At 38.4% G+C, this 20,517-nt stretch overlaps 1 protein-coding gene and 1 long non-coding RNA gene across 5 annotated transcripts in view; one reads left to right on the top strand and one right to left on the bottom strand.

The window, feature by feature from the left end:
* The window catches only part of CNOT4 (CCR4-NOT transcription complex subunit 4), a 147,399-nt gene extending 127,982 nt beyond the window's left edge, over positions 1-19,417 (top strand). For 2 of the 4 annotated variants that reach the window (XM_043589625.1, XM_043589624.1), the window contains exons 11-12: positions 17,072-17,284; positions 18,003-19,417. In XM_043589625.1, the coding sequence (XP_043445560.1) occupies positions 17,072-17,284; positions 18,003-18,304 (515 nt within the window). In that variant the 3' untranslated portion in view covers positions 18,305-19,417. The remainder of the gene's footprint in view (positions 1-17,071; positions 17,285-18,002) is intronic. The other 2 variants (XM_043589628.1, XM_043589627.1) reach the window with 1 other exon arrangement.
* Positions 18,473-19,681, bottom strand: LOC122488329. The gene is made up of 2 exons (XR_006298601.1): positions 19,574-19,681; positions 18,473-18,552 (listed from the first exon to the last, which is right to left on the bottom strand). It is a non-coding gene; the product is annotated as an uncharacterized LOC122488329 (long non-coding RNA).
* Positions 19,682-20,517: the final 836 nt, after the last annotated feature.

Genomic DNA, 20,517 nt, shown 5'->3' with positions numbered 1-20,517 from the left:
TAAAGAAATACCCTATTTAAATGTAGTGAGGTTACAGTGTGGGTGCCCATCTCACCTCTGGCCATATTTTATATGAACAAATATTTTCATAGCTTTTTCTAATCAGATTTCACTCTCACTACTAAGCATACCCATCCCATGTCACACTCTTTGGGAAAACCTAAGGAAAGGATAGTAAGAAAACTTTGTATTAGAATAAATTTCAGAGCTTTGAAATCTGTGACATAGTCTTTAACAATCTGCCTTTTAAAGACTAAGTAATAATGATAATAATAAACAAGGCTCAGAAGGATTGTGATTTGCCCATAATCGCTTTCTAAAAACAATTTAAAGTTCTCTTAGCCCTCACCATCTGAATTTGCTTTCATACATGTAACTCAAGGAGAAAAAAAAACCTCAAGATTCAGAATATATCTCTTCTCTAAACTTTGTTGTGTCTTACAGTTTGATTATTATAGTAGTACTCGCAAGTCAAGGGCTTTCAACTGTGAATGTCAGTGCAAATAATGAAGTCTTTCAAAGTGTCCATCTACTGACGACTGTTACCACAAATCCTGTAAGTTGTGGAAACCTGTATTAAATGTGACCCAGTGATCTTGGAGTAACTTCAGTGGGGGTGGTGGGGGGGCATAACCTTGCAGGTACTCTCAATGTAGACTTAAATTAATTACCAATGTGAGAACTAAAATAAAGGGTAAAACAGAGGTGGAATTAAATTTACCCAGGATTTTCCTGCAGTGCCAAAGAGCATTTAAGGACCAGCATGCATGATCACTAGACTGGTGACATCTCTAATATGACAGAATGAAAAAAAAAAAAATCTTACAGTAATGGCACCAAGATGTACTACACTCACACTAAAGCTGTCATCTCAGACTCATCTTGAAGAACTATATGCTACAGCATGTAAAATGATAGCATATCTGCTGATAATGTTTTCAATCAAGGAGGTTGTTGTTTTCAGCATAATGAAACAGAGGGAAAGCTCCACAAGGATTTAAAGATGATAATACCATCACCATCTCCAAGAAGAAATGCAGGAAAGCTGACTGCAATCAACTTTTGTAGCCTAGTGCGGTTTCCTTGTATGGTGAGATCTTATCCCGAGGACTATGCTAACATTTGCACTCTGTTACTGGTCTTGCATACTGAAATCATGTGTCTATGGAGCAGAATATAGTGATCTGGAACATTACTGGGATGTTTTTAAACATTGTTATTTTATATGTTGGCCCTTGTAAGAAGACCTATACCCTGGAGCTGTTATTTTTTTCTTTATTACATCTATACATTGAGTATCCAGCTAAAGGTAAAAGAGGCCCAGGGTTATAACTTCATCAAACCAAATAGGAAGTTTTCTTACTGGCCTTAAGTAGAATGTTGGGCTACATACCATTGTTCCACTTATGTTAAAACATAGGTTTTAATTAAAACTTAAAAATATGGATTCCTGGTAGATATGCCCTAGCAGGCATCCTTCCAACCCCCAGCTTAGGGTAAGCTTTACTACCAGGTATGTTTCCTTTTACTTCCAAGCCATTAATATTCATTACCTAATGTAACTGTGGTCTCTCCCAGACCTGGATAGGTATAACATATCTTGAATTTTAGTGTAGTCAATACTGTTATGTGTAAACTCCAAAGACCTCACCTATATGTTAAATGAGAGTTGATTGGAATGAAGCCTATTACTAAAATAAGCAAAGGTCTCATAATTTCCAAATAAAACATCCATTCCTGCAACCTTTATTTCATAACACACTTCCAGGTTTTAATTCTTGACCACCATGAGTCTTCATCCAATACCTTGTGTTCATTTCACTGTCCAGTTTTTTTCTTTCTTTGGCCAAACAAGAAAATCCTCTTTCTCCGTGTAACTTTTCGCAGTTAGAGAGGGAGTTCTCAGCTCGATCTTCATGTGTACTCCCTGTATGATTTCCCCACAGGATCCCTGACAGGCCTCAACTTTCCCTTTTCAAAGGAGAAGGCTGTCTCCCTCTCAGGCTGCTGAGTGTTTATTCAGAGTCTCTGTGATCAGTTACCTCCTAGTTACCTCCCCGGTAACCAGTCTATCACCTCTCAGCTCATTTCCAAACTGGCATTTAGTTTTAAGTGATCATATATCATTTTTCTTTTCTTTCTCTCTTAAAAACAGCACATTTGAACAGAAAGCATAGTCTGAGTTTTGGAATAGACTAACAACCATTGTACTGTTAAATGTTGAATTGATAGAAGATTTTTGATGTTGTAAGACCATATTATCCACTTTCCCCAACTTCTGAGTGATTCTAGCTCTTTTAAAAATCATTTAATACTTCTAGACTTTATGACTACGATTCCGTGTTTTACAAATATGTGTAATTTTTAATTAAATTTCTTTCCACTAAGATGTTAGTTCTAGTTCAGTATAAGGTTTCAGGATATGGTGAAATAAGAATTGTTTCTGATTTGAATTTGAGACTGTATTCATCTGATCTTCTTTGCTTCCTGCCTTCTTCACAGTAGGGCTCAACATTGAGAATTGGTCTGTCAAGACCATCTTTCGCAATCTTTTTCAAATCCAACTAGAATAAATCATAGCTAAGGATGAGCACTTAAATAAGTGTATATTTTAAATGATTTTTAAACTAAGGCCCCTTAGTGGACTGGTGGTGAGCATTTGAGTCATTTAATTCATCATGGTGTTTTGAATTGTTAGTCTCTACAGGAGTATTATCTTTTGTAGATCCGGAAAGGATGTGTTCTTATTAAGACTAATTCTTTTTAAATTGAGACATCATTTGAGAATTGGAAACACAGAAGTTTTTAGTTTTCCCTAGTATGTGAATAAGTGGTAAAGAGGAGGAAACAGCAAAATAGTCTTCTTTTTTTTAAGTAGACATTTTGTATAGCTAAAATCGCTAAATTTTAAAATATACATGCTTGGTTTGGAAATCAAACATTTATTTGTAAAAGAGTCCCAAACTTTAACAAACATCTCTTTGCTTGTAAATAGTACAATGAGGAAGAACTCTTAAAGATGTGTGCTTGCTTGATCTGTTGGGTTGGAAATGTTTATCACCATAATCATCACCATGACTATACCCATATCTGTTTCATTTAGTTTTAGTGTAAACTAATGAGAAAGCTATTTCATTTCCTGAATTTTTTTTCCTGGAAATTAAAAAATAAAGTAAATTATTGTTTTAATGCCTGAAATGATACTTTCTAATCGAAGCATGAAGTCATAGCTGGGTTATGAAGAATTTGTCAATTAAAATCATGTTTCAGAAAATGGATAATTTTAGTCTTTTTTGGGAATTTTTCTGACTTTGATTTAAATCCATAAGATAGGAGCCGTCTTTCAGAAAGAGATGAGACTGATCTTCATTGTCAAAATAAAAGTAAGCTGTGTAATTAAATGGACAAAAAACTGGGTTTGGTGTTTTTAATAACTTTTAGAAAATTTAGAAATCTTTTAATTTAGAAAATTATGAATATAAGAGATCTTAGAAATTTCAGTAGACGCATAACCATATGGGGATTGCCTGCGTAATAGGTAGCAAAATACTTTGGTTATGAATGCAAACTGAAGAGGAACTCCTACCCCCATAAAAATGTGTTATTGGCACTGAACAATCAAAAGCTATCACTGACTTGGTTCAGAATGGCCAACCTCTAGTGGACCACTAAAGAAAACAAACAAGCAAACAAACAAGCAGAACAGCATCACTTTTAGGAAAGAAAATGATACAGAGTAGACATTCAGAAAATGTTGAATGAAAGCTAATGGTTGAGAGAGTGATATTGGTGTCTGATGACTTCTAGAGGCCTGCAAAACTTGGGTGTGCTTTGTGTTACATGGGGACTTTTAGAAGATTAACTGAGATTCAATTGCACATGAGTTATAACTTACCTCTTGGTTGTGCTGTGCTATTCTTCAGTGTTGATTTCCCTCACCACTCCACGATCAGACCTCTCCTTCTGTCTTCTTTATCTCGGAACTGTCATCTTTGTCTTTCAACTCTGGAAACCTCAGCTCCTGACATTTACTTGTTTCCTCACTACCACTCCCCCAAAACACACTCTCACAGTTTTTTAAATGCCACCTAATAACCTAATAACTTTCCTTACTTCCAATTTTTCATTTGTGAAATGTGTGTGTGTGTGTGTGTGTAAGTTGTACATCTTCCCCCTTACAACAGGCACATATATACAATTCAGAATGTCTCTACAAAATATTTTTTTTCCCCCAGAACTCTTCATGAGTAAATGATGAGCCGTTTGGGGAGCTCAATACTTTCTTAAATAGCTCTTTTAAGGGCAACCTCTGACACGTATTTTGACTGGACAATGAATGCCTTTCTTAAAACATAAAGCTCACATTTCAATAATCCAGATGTGATCAGATAACAGATCTATTTTTGTCATTAAAACTACTTTTGTTACCCGTATTTACATAATCCTTAACAGTTTACAAAGTCCTTTTATGAAAATACTCTGTGGAGTGGGTATTACCTCCCTTTTGTAAGTGAAGAAACTGAGGTTCAGAGTGGTTATCACTTGCGATTTGCCTGTCATATAATTGCTAATTTAGACATTGTACATCTATTTACATGGTCTTAATGTTACCATTTTAGAAAATCCATTACCCATTTGTCATATCAAATAAGAGCCTATTGAGTAAAACCACTAGATCCTTTTTTCATACGTATGACTTGTTAGTTAGAGCTCTTTCATCCTGTACTTTCCTAATGCATTTGTAAAAATCTGGACGTACAGACCTATTAAATTCTGTGTTTAGATTTGGTGTAGTTAGAGTATACTCTTTGTGTATCACCATCTTACAAGTTTGTCTAATGAAGGAACTATGATTGTAAAGAGATAAATGTTATTGGTAACATTATTAATAACATTTGTGTGAAGAATTTGATGATTTTTAATTGAATAGTTGTTTTATTACTGATTCTGCCATCTCTAGAATTTGCTTTCATTTGCATATTTAAATTAACTTTGTAGGTTTTGGTGAGCATGATAAAAAGCATGGAATCAAAGATAAGGGAAGCAGTATCACAGAAACATTATTTTTAAAAAATTCTATTCAAATTCCAGTTAACATACAATGTAATAATGGTTTCAGGTATACAGTATAGTGATTCAACAATCCATACATACATTTCCATACGTCACCCAGTGCTTATTCCAAGTTCAGTCCCTAATCCCCATCACCTATTAAACACCACCCCCCACCCCCACCTCTTTTCTGGTAACCGTCATTTTGTTCTCTATAGTTAAGAGTCTGTTTTCTTGGTTTGTCTCTCTTTTCTCTTTTTTTCCCTTTGTTCTTTTGTTTCTTAAATTCCACACATGAGTGAAATCATATGGTATTTGTCTTTCTCTAAGTCGCTTAGATTAATATTCTCAAGATGCATCCATGTCTTTGCAAATGCCAAGATTTCATCCAGCCATGTCTTTACAAATGGCAAGATATCATTCTTTTTTTATGGCTGGGTATTGTTCCATTTTGTGTGTGTATGTGTGTGTGTGTGTGTGTGTGTGTGTGTGTGTGTACACGTGTACACAAACACACCACAACTTCTTCATCAATCTGTGGACACTGGGTTGGTTCCACATCTTGGCTCTTGTATACAATGCTGCTATAAACATTGAGGTGCATGTGTCCCTTTGAATTAGTATTTTTGTATTCTTGGGGTAAATACCCAGCAGTGCAATCGCTGGATCATAAGGTGCTTCTCTTTTTAAATTTCTCAGGAACCTCAATAATGTTTTACTCCATAACAGTGGCTACACCAGTTTGCATTCCCACCAACAGTGCAAAAGGGTTCCCCTTTCTCCACATCCTCGCCAACACCTGTTTTTTCTTGTGTTTTTGATTTTAGCCATTCTGACAAGTGTGAGATGATATCTCATTGTAGTTTTGATTTTTGCATTTCCCTGATGATGAGTCATGTTGAGCATCTTTTCATGTGTCTGTTGGCCATTTGTATGTCTTCTTTGGAAAAATGTCTGTTGATGTTTTCTGCCCATTTTTTAATTGGATTATTTGTTTTGTATGTGTGGAGTTTTATAAGTTCCTTATATATTTTAGATACTAACCCTTTATCAGATAGATATGTCATTTGCAAATATCTTCTCTCATTCCTTTTAGTTTTTTAGTTTTGTTGATTATTTCCTTCACTATGCAGAAGCTTTTTATTTTGATGTAGTTCCAATAGTTTATTTTTGCTTTTTTTCCCCTTGCTCAGGAGACATCCCCAGAAAGAAGTTGCTATAGCTGATGTCAAAAAAGCTATTACTGCCTGTGTTCTCTCCTAGGATTTGTATGGTTTTAGGTCTCACAGTCTTTAATCCATTTTGAACTTGTTTTTGTTTTGGTGTAAGAAAAGTGGCCCAGTTTCATTCTTTTGCATGTTGCTGTCCAGTTTTCCCAACACCATTTGTTGAAGAGACCATCTTTTTCCCGTTGGATATTCTTTCAGTTTTGTCAGAGATTAATTGGCCATATAACTGTGGGCCCATTTCTGGGTTTTCTGTTCTGTTCCACTGGTCCATGTGCCTATTTTTGTGCCAGTACCATACTGTTTTGATTACTACAGCTTTGTATTATAACTTGAAAGTCCAGTATTGTGATGCCTCCAGCTTTGTTTTTTTCAAGATTGTTTTGGCTGTTTTAGGTCTTTTGTGGTTTCATAAAAATGTTAGTTTGTTTGTTCTGGCTCTGTGAAAAATGCTGATGGTATTTTGATAGGGATTGCATTGAATGCTTTGGGTGGTATACTTTAACAATATTTGTTCTTCCAGTCCATGAGCATGGAATGTCTTTCCATTTCTTTGTGTCATCTTTATTTTCTTTGATCAGCATTTTATAGTTTTCAGAGTACAGATCTTTCACCTTTTTGGTTAGGTTTATTCCTAGGTATCTTAACTGGTTTTGATGCAACTGTCAATGGAATAGCATCACAGAAACTTTTAGGCTGACACACAGTAGATTCTGTGAAAAGTCATCTAAACACTGCTGTTATCCAGTGCTACACTTCACATCTTGTCGCAAAAGATTACCATCAGAAGACTTACCAGCAACTGCTAAATTCAAGGTACATAATACTTAGGATATCCTAGAAAGCCCATCCAGAGAATAAATTATTTTGATATGATTGGATCTTTCTGGAAATGCATTTTGGCTCTCATCACTTTATTCCATTTGTTTTATGGAATTGATGTGTCAGTGGGACGGAGATACGGCTGGCTTTAAAGTCTTGAGTTTGGGCAGGCAGTAGAAGAAAGAGAACATGGGACAAAGAAGGAGGACATTTCCAGTGGAAAACAATTGTCAGGATAAGCTGCCTCCACGACTACCTGTTCTGCTTCAAAATTAAAGTTTAACTTCCTGTGTATTTCAGTTGGAAGGGACCTAAGGTTCTAGCCAAAATGCTACATATTATTTTCCATGGAAAATGCCCCAAATGCAAGCTATAGAGGAGCAGTGCTTGTTAAACTGTTGATTTCTAAAGAAATCATCCAGCTCCTAATCTGTTTCAGAATTTTCCCAAGAACTAATTATAAGCATGTAGCTTCTAGAATCTGCCGTCTTCTCCTTTTCAGGCACTTAACAGTGGTTTTGTGATCACATCTGTGAGGATTAATTCCCTGGAATAGAATTCATTTTGCACCTAAAGATTTTAAACTCATTTAAATTGAGTGAATGTGTTTTTTTTGTTTTTTGTTTTTCTACTGTCTTTGCATCTTTACTAACTTACAGTTCTCTTCACGTTGCTTAATCTGTCCTTTCTGGTTTGAGGATTGTGCTCTTTTTGTAAAGAAGATGGAAAAGAAGCAAAATAAGCTGGGACTGCATAGCTCTGCCTTCTCTTGGGCCTTAGCGTTGTGACATCAGGCTGAGCAGTGGCTTTTCCTACTTTTCTCCTGTTCCAAACTTAGCTTTTTCTTGCCTTCAGCATTTTCAACAAGCTTCAGATCATTACATATTCTGATTTTCGTCCTCAAGGATTATGACACTTTTATATACAGGTAGGTTTTTTACCTCCATCCGTCTTTTCTAGGCTTTATTTTCAAATCTAATTCCATGTGATTCTCCCAGTGCAACAGCTGGTTCCTTTAGATTTCTCCTCAATTTCTTTCCCTTATTAGAATCATGTATTCTTGCATAATCAGAAAGTCATATTTTGGCATCTTCTGTGGCCTGTGAATCACTGCCTCCTATAACCATGGGACCACCCTGAGCCATCCTTTTTTTTTTTTTTTCTTAAATACCTTTTTTGGAAAGCTGTCTTCTCCAAAAACCTGGAAGCAAATGTTCAGGGCTGTTCTGTTAGGAAACATTAAATACCTGTTGAGGTCCAGGCTCGGGAACTGTTCCCTACATGCAAAGAGGGTTAAATCAAGCTCCCTTTCCTGGAGGAGCTCGTAGTGAATTAGAAGAAAGCCAGTACATAAACAAGTAATTGCAATGTACTGTGGTGATCGCAGAAATAGCCAGGATGCCTGCCATCCAGGAACTCAGGTCTAGTTATTCTCTTTTCTTGTTTCTGTAAATCCTAAAATTACGTCGCAGACTCTTAGGCTTGTGTTACGTTCACAATAGCCAACTGGTTCTTTGATGGTCAGGAAGTCAGTTTTACTAGGATTATTTTCTTCTAGCAGATTCAGATCTCAGACGTGTTAGGGTAGTTTACACACCCCCATGTCTGTGTAGTTTTGTCATTTGTCTTGGTGAATCCATATTCTGATGATCACCATACCCTCTCCTGGATGATAAGCCCTCTCAATCATCCTTGGGTCTCTTCACTGTGCTTCGTTCTTGGTGCTCAGTTTTGTGTTCACTTGACTGCTTTTCTTTACGCTTCCAATTTTCAGATTTTATAGATTTCTTATACTTGATTTCTGTCCCTCCCCATCCCTTAGCTCTGTTGCTTGTATGTCCTAGTTCACGTTCCATCTAATCTAGGCTGTAATGCTTCCAAGAATGTATTTATCTTTTGCATTAACTTTTAAGTGTATTTTTTTCTCATTCTCTATATAGCTTTCTATATAGACATCTTTCCGTAAGTATTTTTCCGTTTTTTACAAACAGATTCTTCTCCCTTCGATCCTTCCTAAGACAAACATCTGGATTTTTTTTGGTTCTCTTTAAATGATCCGATTCTCCCCTAAAACAGAGTTTCAGAACATTCTAGTAGAGAAAAAGTTACATACACATTGTGTAAAACACATCTACTTGTAGTTCGAAATGCTTCTACTGTATTTTAGATCAGCTGCTCCTGCTACTCTCTGTTCTGTATGAATGCCCAGTCCTCTTCACTAGCAGCTTCTCTTGCCCTGAGCTTTTTGGCTCACCACCGTTTATCCTGCACACAGAATGGCACAATAGTCCATTTTCTTCTTTATGCCCACAGGACTTTGTTTGTACCAGAAGAGCATTTATTGTCATCCGAGCAACCCTTACTTAATCTTGGTGCATTGGATTTTAAAAAGTGCACATGCCAGTGCACACACATCTCAAGCACTATTGAAAACATGTCATCATAGTGGCTCCTTTCCCTCAGTTTACATGCACAGAAGCCTTTTGGCCCCCCAAACCTAGCTGATTCCTGCTTTCAGAAAGATTCGCATCTATTTGGAGAGAGTGACTTGAGTCATAGCATTCTACAGATAGGAATTAAACAAGCTTTCTAGGGGAAAGTGATTTTTCAGCTCTTCTCAAGTTCGGTCTTTGATTCAGCAGATATCTTGAAGCACATCATGTTTCTAAGACACTGAGCAACATGATGAAGCGTGTATAAAATGTGCCCTTACGGGCCTTGCAGTAGACTTGAGAGGTGTGAGTACACTTAAGGGTGAACAGCAGCCACATTGGTGTCACAGCACGGTTTGCTGCCCAGTGAGTGTGATCCAGCCCGCGAGTGCTGTTCTCGAATGATCTGAGCAGAAGAGAAAAGACTTAAACTTTTGGAAGATTGAGTAAAAATTAATTGAAGAGATCGGGAAAGCATTCTAGACCAGGAGAAAGGCACAAAGTAAAAGCAGAGTCCGGGAAGCCCAGGCCATCTTTAGCTGGCCCTCTCCTGTGTGTGTTATTTCTGCTTCCTTCTATTAGTAGTAATAAATTTTGGTTTTTGTATTATTACTTTTTTCAGGTTCTTCTGCCCTCAAGTTTTTTTCATTTGAGTTCTTAGAATTTTTTCACTTAGTTTAATCTCTGCCTTCAAATCTATTAAATCCTTTAGTTTTTTGTGCCCCAGAAAATCCACTCGGCAGTACTGGTCTGCCTTGCTTTATAATAAGCATAATCCTAGAAATTTGAGTGGCAGTTCTTTTTGTTTAAGTAGAATAGTATTTTTTCATAAACCTGAAAGAATTTATTCACAAAATAGTCATTTTCCCTGCAAATCTTAGTTAATAAATTGAAATGATTTCTGTGGCTCACCTAAAAAGTACAGCATGCCGATATGATAAAGCTCTCTTTCATGTTCTGGGAGGAGAAATTTTGTAGGCTCTTTAAAGTTTGGTTTAACACATAGGGCAAGCATAAGTCATTTATATTTGAGTTGCTTAGAGATATGTCGAAGCTGGAGAAAGTTTAGGCTTTCTTAAAATCATATACTGATGGAGACGCATTCCAAAACTGACAGGAAATAATATACGTAACAGGGTGAAGTGGGAGGGCTATAGAGAGGGGTAGAGTGCCTGAGACAGAGTGACTGTGTGTGTCCTTCTAAAAATGCATGAACATTTGAGAATCCAACTGGCAAGGAGTAACCACAGTGGGAACTGGATTTCAAATGTACAATCACTTGTACCAAGAAAGCTTTGTTTCACTAAGTAACCTAGCCACTGGAGGGAGCCTTTGACTTTAAACTATAGCGGACAGCAGTAAAAGAAAGGAAGATAAAAGCTTTTAGGAAAACAAGATCAGGTTGCCAATTGAGGCTTTGAGGAGTAACCAAAAGCTTTAAATAAAGCTGAAAAACTGAAGAGCAAAATAAACTGATGGGCATATTTGGGACTCTCAATGACTATTGCCCAGTTGGGGTGGGTTTGACCACTGATAGAAATTTAACTTGAAATTCAAGAGGTCTCTCGCCCTAGGGGTTGCAGGTAAGAATGGAGTAGCCTAAGGCCAAATATGCGGAGAGGCAGGCCTCCAAGAGGAGACAGAAAATCCTGACCTGGTGGTCCAGATTGTAGTAGAGGAAACAAATACTTGGGATGGCCTTTTGTTTTCAGGTTCCCTTGTGTGTTTTATCTCCTCATGTTGTCATTAGACACAGATCTGTCTTCATGGTTAGCAGCAGGTACTGGTTTTCAAATGCAGTCTTACATGGCACCCTAATATGTGAAAGATGGGGAGATGGGGGGAGGACAGGTCGTCCTGGCCCCCTGTCCCCTCGACTTTCTCCACAGGGGCTCCTGAGATGGTTTTGCCGGCCGAAACCAATTTGGAAACCAGTCTTCGGGGTGAAGATTTTATGCAAACTTGAAAAACTCATTAGCTTGCCACCAGTGACAACTTACAAAGAGCAGATTTGCCCACAGTTTCGCTATCTGTAGCAAAGTTTTCAATTCATAATGATGAACACATTGCAGTGAAACTGAGGAACAGAAAGGAAAGAAACCCACTCAGCCACTATAATGCTGGGTGTTCTTGCCTAAGCTGTTAATCTTTTCCTGCTTTATGATTTTCTGTGAAAGATCTGATGTCAGAATACAGCTTAGTTTTATCTCATAATATACTCGACCCTCAAATAACACAGGGGTTAAGAGGCACTGACCCCCCGTGCAGTTGAAAATCTGTGTATAACTTCAGACTCCCCCTCCCCAGACTCAGCTATTAATAGCCTCCTGTTGACCAGAAGCTTTACCAATAACACAGTCGATTAACACATATCTTGTTTGTTATATGTATTATCTATTGCTTTCTTACAGTAAAGCAAGCTAGAGAAAATAAAATGTTATTAAGGAAATCCTAAGGAAGAGAAAATATATTTAATAGTGCTCTACTGAAAAAAAGTCCACATGTAAGTGAACCCGTGTGGGGTCAGGGTCAACCATGTAGCCATTGCTTATAAAACATGTCTCTTCTGTACATCCTAGTTAATGGTTGGACTAGTCTGGAGTTATGTAAAAATACCAAAGATGGTTTCGACCTGTTGTGGATGTTTCAGGCTCGGGGTGTCTATGTAGTAACAAAAACAGCTCCACGCGTGCATGACTGCCCTTGTTCTTTCCCCCTAGACATTTCCATAAGTGGGCCTCACTGGCCTCTCTTTTTACTGAACTTGATAGCATTTAATGGTCACGTACAACCCTGTGACATTTCTTCTGTTGCTCTTCCGGTGATGTTGAACTTTTCCCGTATTTGCATTGTCTCACTGTCTAGACTTTAAACTCCTTGAGAACAAGAGACAAGAGTTTTAAGTTGTTTGTTCTCCTTGCATACCGTACGCCGTCAGTAAATAGTTGCTTTGACTTTCGTCTTGGCAGTCTTAACACATACATTTTATAATCTTTGTTGTTGCCCCAAGCTGGATTTGTCAACTTGCTTCATGTGCTGTGATCAACTTGTTATGGACTGGGTGTTAGGTAATCAGCAAGCTGGCTGAATTTTAAACATAAGTTCTTCTTTCTGGTGTTCTGATCCACGGAAACATAGTATACTGATACTCCTCACATCATGGCGTATGAGAATGTAGTATGTGGCATCTTGAAGGTATTTTAATTGTATGTCTTTGAGTTCTATACTGAAAAATAAAACTGCAAACAATTTGACCTGCTTTCCTGCCCTCAAATTATTTAATCCTGTAAATAGTGTTTTATTGTACGTATTTGAAAATTATAATTAGTTTTTTTAATATTATAAAACATTTAAATGTTGTCAGCCGTCCTTTAAAAATGTACAGTTCTTCCCGGAGTAAATACTACAACTAATTAATATAAGTCAGATAGTATCATTTCTAATATAAAATATGTTCACTAACTTGATTTTCATTGTACATTCCTTGTGGAAAGTTTAAGGTACTTTCCCATATCTCGACCTTGCAGTATTTTGGTGAGAAGGCTTATCAGTTCAGTCGACTGACTACACAGTCCCTCTGTGGAGATGCTGGGTGTTATCCCTACGTTCTCGGAGGAGACTGTTTGCACAGAGCCAGTTTCTGGCAAGTGAGGAGTCCTCTGCCTTGTCTTTTTGGAAAGTTTACTGTCTATTCAGTATTGAGTACTAATAAAAAATAGTTGTTAGGCAAGTAATAGATGGGCTTCAGATTGCTTTCCCTTCTCTCATTTTGTCCCTACAAGAAACCAGGGCAGATATTATTCCTACTTACGAAATAGAGTCCTGGGATATTAAGATACTTGTATGCCCAAAGTTGTATTAATTACCATGTAGAGCTGATAAATACAATCAGTCCATCTGCAGTCTTCAGCCCACTATTGTTTTCCATTAGATCTACTGAGTTGTACATACTAAATTGCACCCCAGCGTGAAGTCCTGTATCGATAAACAGAAATGAAGTTGCATCAAGTTGAGTCCACTGGTCAAAGTTCTGGTACTATTTTAAAGGGAAATATGTATTGAGTGGGATTTTTTCAGAGCCCTAGAAACTAAGGAACCAACTTCCTTTGTGTCATTGGTTCTCAACCAGGGACCATTTTGTTCCCCTAGGAGTCATTTGGCAATATTTGGAGATACTTTTGGTTGGCAGAACTGGGATGTATGGGCTCCTAGCATCTGGTGGGTAGAGGCCAGAGATGCTGCTATACATCCTGTAATGCATAGAACGACCCCGCTTAACAATTATGTAGTCCAAAATGTCTGTGGTGTTGAGGTGAATAACCCTTGCTGTTGTATATTGCAAAGAATGGATTACCAGAGACCCTTGTTGCCAGAACCAATTGGAGTCCAAGGCAGGGAGGGAGCGGGTTGGGGAAGGAGGTGATTTCAAGTATGGCTGGACTGAGAGAGCTATTTTGATGAAGTTAGGCTTTAGTTAATTTCCCATCCCTTGCCTGTTCTTTATGCCAACACTTGGCATAGCAACAGGGGAGAAAGCTGAAGAATATTTCTCTTCTAAGCTACTTGGGAGTCAGTGTTCCCATTCCAAGAGCTAAAGATGTCAGTCCGCTTCCCTGTGACACTTTGCAGCTTCACTGTGAACCAGTCGTGCATGCTGTCCAGGTCCTGAGATGCCTAGATACATGACTTTGTTTTTTGGCAAGATTGTAAGAATTATAAACTAGCTTATTTATTTCTCAAGGTATCTTATAATCATAGTTCACCTGGGATGATATGAGTTTCTCACTGTTTCTATATCATGTGGCAAATGTGAGTTTCTTTGGCCAACAGAGAGTTGACCCTTAAACAACTTGGGGTTAGGGGCACCAACCCCCTGCATGGTTAAAAATCCACGTGTAACTTTTGACTCCCCAAAACTTTACTAATAGCTGCTGTTTACCAGGATGCTTTACCAATAACATAAACAGACAACATATATTTTGTATGTTATATGTATTATATACCGTATTCTTATAATAAACTAAGCTAAAGAAAATGTTATTAAGAAAATCCTAAGGAAAATAAAAATACATTGATAGGACTGTATTGTATTTATCCGCAAAAAGAATTGCGTGTAAGTGGACCCATGCAGCTCAAATCTGTGTTGTTCAAGGGTCCGCTGTACTCTTGCCTGATTTCATTAGTCTAAAATCAGGGAAACATGTTTTTTAAAGTAGACTTTATTTTTTAGAGCATTTTAAGTTTACAGCAAAACTGAGTGGAAAACGCACAGTTCCTGTGGGTCCCCTGCCCGTGAACAAATGTCTTTTGACTGGATTGCAATACTAATTTTCAAATAAACTTTATATAAAATGCAAATATTATTCTGTTAATGCCAAGTTAGGGGTTCCTTGGTTCCACTTCTCACTAAATGTAAAGCAAAAGTAAGGAGAAAATTGGTATTAACTGAGTCATGGGTATTTTCTTTTTCTCTATTCAGTGGAAAAGAGGGTCTCAAATCATCTCTTAACTGACTTTAGCTACCTAGGTCAAGAGCATTAGTCTTCCCCGGAATTTTTCCACGTGGTTATACATCATCTTTATACATATACATATACATATCAGGGGGATTTTATTTCCCTCCTAGGAAGCTTTCCTTGTTTAGAGTTCCGCTTCTGGTTGATTGAAAACCATTTTAAGTTATTCTGTCTGATGATTTGATCACTTTAAAGGTTAGAATGTGCCATAGTCAGCAAACCTTCCTGTACTGGACAGTATGTTAGAACTTTGTTACTTTGTTACTGTGAATTGCCTCATGCAGTTGGGAGTCAGGGTGAAAATGACTATTGCATTGTTGATTAGAAATCCCTCCCACCACCAGCCTAGGTGCAAAGTCTACTCTGTTTATTCAGCCAAAATATTTCTCTATCCTGCTACTCATGGCCAGTGGATATACTATAATGTTGCTGTGTTTCGATTGTGCCTTTTTTAAGTCATGGGTCTTATAGATCCATTAAAAAAGGCAATTAATAGTCTATACAGTGTAGATCAAGAGAGAGAGAGAGCTTGGCGTTTTTAAGAAAAAACAACTCGGGGTCTGGGTTCAAGTCTTTATTAGTTATGTGACGTTGAGCAAATTATTCTGGAGTGTGTTCATCTGTTAAATGGAGGTTATTGTCCCCGTTCCGCCTACCTCACAACACGAGGGCCAAATGAAACAATAAATAAGTGTGAGAGAGCCTTGTAAATTGTACAGCTCGGTGCACGTGTAAAGATGCAAACAGGAGGCACCTTAGGAAACTGCCTTGATTGTGAAATGAAAGTAGGTTTGAAGAATTTCTTTTCCCTTGTCTTGACTTGTCCGAATGGCATAAATTGCCTTTTCTTCATCTTAGTAATTCAGGGATGACTTTTGTTGGGTTTGGTTGTAGTTTGTTTGTTTTTTTTTCTTTGTATGAATAAGGCCAGTAGGGTTAAATGCTTCACTTGCTGAAACATGATACATAGAACAGTAAATTGGTGCAAAGCAAAACTATAAAAAGACAATTCTACATTCACCAAATAGCACAGACCACCTGCTAGAATACCATCATCATCAGTGGTGATTGCTTATCAATAATTCTCTGCTCTTCTCAAAAACCTCAATTGGTAGTTTGACCTACATTCCTGTTTTCACTAAAACCATTACTCTACCACCGACGCTTCACCCATTCCCCTCCAACCGATGAGTTACCGTATGTGGATTCTGGATGGTGGTAGATCAAGTTTAGTTACGACTTATCAAAAGCCTTTTTACGTTGATGTGTCTTGTCAGGGACGACACTATTCATAAGTAGAACCAGAGAACTAACTGTAGGACTCCAAGACTTGAGTTTTAAATGATCGGTAGAACTGTTGGAATAGGGCAGGCAGGCTGCGCTGGAAATTATCCCATCTGAAAGGTAGCTTAGCCCCTGCCTACTCGGCCTTTATGACTAATGGAAAAATGCTCTTTTCAAATTCAAAAGCCTATTCATTACTGCCTTTCTCCTCTGAAATGCATTACCAGTTTTATCATCAGGAAGAACTTAATTATTTTTCCTTTTCTATTGGCTTATGTTTATTCTTCACAAAATGACTTTTCTTCCACTTAACGGGCTCAGAAATAAGCTCCTATATTGAACTTTGCAGGCTTGATAGCATAAATCAACTCAGCTGGCCAAATGCCTCACTACCTGAAACTTCATAACGTGGCTGAAACTAAATTGTGCTCTGGAGCATTGAGTCTTTAAACCGGCTTAGTGATTTACAAACACAAAATGGTGAAGAGCCTCTAAGAAGGACAAGACGCTCCCTCTCCTGATCCTTGAGCAAGTTCTTCCTCACTTATTTCAGGGGCTCTGAGCTCACGAGAGAAATCCTAACCCAAGTTTATCTTGCTAGGAAAACCCATCTTAAATGCTCAGTAAAGAAAGAATAATTCTTCTCCCGCTTAACCACGAAAGAACAACATCTGTTTCTAACGTCAGCTTTTTATTTTTTTTTTTTTATCTTTCATTTTTTTGTTGGTAAATCTCCCAGACAACAGCAGTTCTGTAGAGAGTTTAAATATGAAGGAATGGCAGGACGGGCTAAGGGCACTTCTACCCAACATTAACATCAACTTTGGTGGACTGCCCAATTCTTCCTCCCCCTCCAACGCCAACCACACTGCACCAACGTCCAACCCCGCCACCACCGACAGCCTGAGTTGGGACAGCCCTGGCAGCTGGACAGACCCAGCCATCATCACAGGTAACTTTCTCGCTCCTTCGGCTCCACTGACTGCCATCCATTTGGTTTTTAGCACAGATTAAACGCAGACAGAGGTCTCTTCAACATCGGCTTCTTTCCACAAAGCCACACGCGTGGGGTGGCCTGTGTCGTTCTCTGGGGTCCTGCAGTCTCGGTTAGCTGTGTTGGCCTCGTTGTATCAGAAGGCATTTGGTGCCTCGGTTGCTTCTCTGGGTGTAAGTAGGGTGCTAACGTCTGGCAGCACGTGCGCATGTTTCAAGTCTCAAAGAACAAAAGTGTCTGACTTACCCTTTTAAAGGAACATACTCCACTTTTGAAAATAAAGCTCTCTATTATAAGGCTATCTTGTTTACGTACCCCTGTTAGAGAAGGCGAAGCGCGATTGGGAGATGATGGCATACAATTCTGGGGGCTACTTTCCGCAGCTCTGCCTCTGTGACAGTGGGGGACGATGTCTATGCCGCTGAAGAAGAGGCATGGGTTTCTCTAGCAATGAATCATGGTCCTTGTGGGCCGAGGATTCAAAAGAACATAAGATTAAAAAGGTCTCCTCTGGAAGGAGTTTAAGATTTGTAAGTTTTGTTTCTTTTTGGATAAACTAATCACCTGAGACATTTGTTGTTTGTTTGTTTGTTTGTTTGTTGTTTGTTCGATGGGTTTCTTACTCTTGTTTCACAAACTCACCATCTCCCCCCTTGTTTTTCTGTTCTCTCCTTAGGTATTCCAGCAACTTCAGGAAACAGTTTAGACTCTCTTCAAGATGACAATCCTCCACACTGGCTAAAATCCCTTCAGGCCCTCACAGAGATGGACGGCCCCAGTGCTGCTCCATCGCAGACCCACCACAGCGCCCCCTTCAGCACACAGATCCCTCTGCACAGAGCCAGTTGGAACCCCTACCCTCCTCCTTCAAACCCTTCCAGCTTCCACTCCCCACCCCCAGGCTTTCAGACAGCCTTCAGACCCCCCAGCAAAACCCCCACAGATTTACTACAGAGTTCAACACTGGACCGCCATTAGGGAAAGAGGAGAAACCATTAGAAAACGCAGGATTTGTCCCGCCCTGTTTTCTCCCTCTCGGCCCACACCCACAGCTCCCTTCTCATTCTTACGTTCTGAAGAATCCAGTTCCCGATCAACTTTTTTTTTCTCCTCACCCCCAGATGCAATGCGATCACAGGGTCATTACCATCTCTTTTTTTTTTAATTGTAAAAGTTTCTGTTGATCCAGCATTTGAGTGACACTGTTGAATGTTTCCTAAAAATGCCTTTTTAAGGAGGGACAAAAAAAAAAAAAAGAAATCAAAGGGCAGTCTCAATACTTAGAAAATTACTGTTTGTCTGTTGCGCATAATAATGACATAATCTGCTTAGCAGAAAATGACGATTAATCTTTAGGAAAGGTCAAGTAAATGCATTATCAACTGCAAAAGTTTTGAAAACCAGGTTAATTGAAATGAGATTGCTAAGTGCATGGGGGAAAGCAGTGGTCCTGACATCCATCTTGTATTCAGCTTATCACTATTGCAGGGAAAATGCCTTTAATTTAATTTAATTTTTAATTCTTCCGGCAAGTTGATGGAGAGGACTTGATTGTGTCGTTAAGCAAAAGAATGTATTGGAAGTTGATGGAAAGACAAATTGATCTGTAGCAGTAACTGGCCTATTGCTAAAGAGTTGATAAGGAGGGGAGAAGTGATTTTTTTTTTTAAAGGAGAAAAAAATTTTTGGCTTTAGATTTAAAGTAAATTCAAATGTTTTAAAGAAAAAAAGTATTCACAGATTTAATACCTATGCATAACATAAGAGCTGAAATATAAGTGATTTCTTCGGTCTTTCTCCTCTGTCAGAATCTTTTTTTCTTTTCCCTTAAAATTCGCCTGACTGGGGCACTCTGAGATAGCACTGCTCTGGGGCCATCTGATCACCATCAGGAGCAAATCTCTGACCTCCTTGCCTGCAGCTTTTACTTAACCCTGTAGTTTCTGGACGTTTGTGCAGTATTGAAAAGACAGGAGAAAAGAAAACAGAAACCTGGTTATAACCTGACGCTAAAACTAAAAACAAGGAAATGTACCTCTTTCTTCAGAATTAAAACTAAAATCTTAAATAAAACAGAAAACTTGATGATGACCCTTGGGTTGTTCTTGTTTTTGTTTTTCCATTTTCTTATACGTGAGCTTGAGACATTTTGCGATAGCAGTCGTCAGATGTTTTCGTTGCTCTCCCGTCGTCAATAATAGGAAAGAATGATACAGAAGAAGAAATCAGAAAAAGAATTCATCTTACCGTCGGTCTTTGCCATCTTTGAACATCAGCCCATCTTGTCTTCAAGACTTCCTCTCCCGGTGGCTTTCGGTAGAAGATAACTTCCCTGTTATCTATTGTACTTCCCTGCTATTGTACTATGCAGGCCAGACCTCAACTGAGAAGACTCGTGAGCCAGGCAGGAGCAGATGGGCTGATGATGTGCCGAGACGTTGGTTGGCTTGAGAGGCCTGGAGGGAGGAAGAGCCATTGCGCTGTGCAAGTAGCATTTCCTTGTGTGAGCGCCATGATAGGAAAGAGATTGGGAGAACGCTGATGTCGACATCCCACAGACACCTCTTCTGTGACCAACCCATTCCAGGGAATACCTAACAATGGGGAGAGGGTCACATCACTGACTAGCAGAGGGTGGGGGACAGAATGAAATGTTCCCTCCCAGGTTCTTAAGAATCTGCGTGGTTTGCATTTCCTGGCTTGGATTACATTGACAAGTCCAAAGATGGAGTTTGGGTATTTTCAGCACATGATTCATAAACAGAATCTTTGTCAAATGAATTAAGTAGGTCTTGTAAGTCATGCATTTCACATTGGTTTCTTTTTCTTGCCTATACTTTGTACTTCAATTTGCTACCAAAAACCTAAATAAATAAAATAAATAAATACATACATACATAAATAAGCAAAAAACACAAAAACACACACACAAAAACAATTTCCACACAGTTTTTGAAAAATGAACAGGATAATTTCAAGTGTCACCACAAAAACAGATGTTGACCAGATAAGTAGTAAATTGGTTTTGTTTTTTGTTTTTTGTTTTTTGTTTTTTTTTTTTTTGGAATCAAGATGTTACTCTGTTAGAGGACTAGAAACTGCAGACTCTCTATGTCCTGTGAACTTTGCTTCGGTCTCCTGAGTGATAGACCAACACACAGATACTATTCAGGTAGCAGTGAATTGTGATC

Source organism: Prionailurus bengalensis, chromosome A2, assembly GCF_016509475.1.
Source record: "Prionailurus bengalensis isolate Pbe53 chromosome A2, Fcat_Pben_1.1_paternal_pri, whole genome shotgun sequence".
NCBI classification, from domain to species: Eukaryota; Metazoa; Chordata; class Mammalia; order Carnivora; family Felidae; genus Prionailurus; species Prionailurus bengalensis.
Note: the sequence above shows the minus strand (reverse complement) of the source record. Positions and strands in the feature narration are given on the sequence as shown.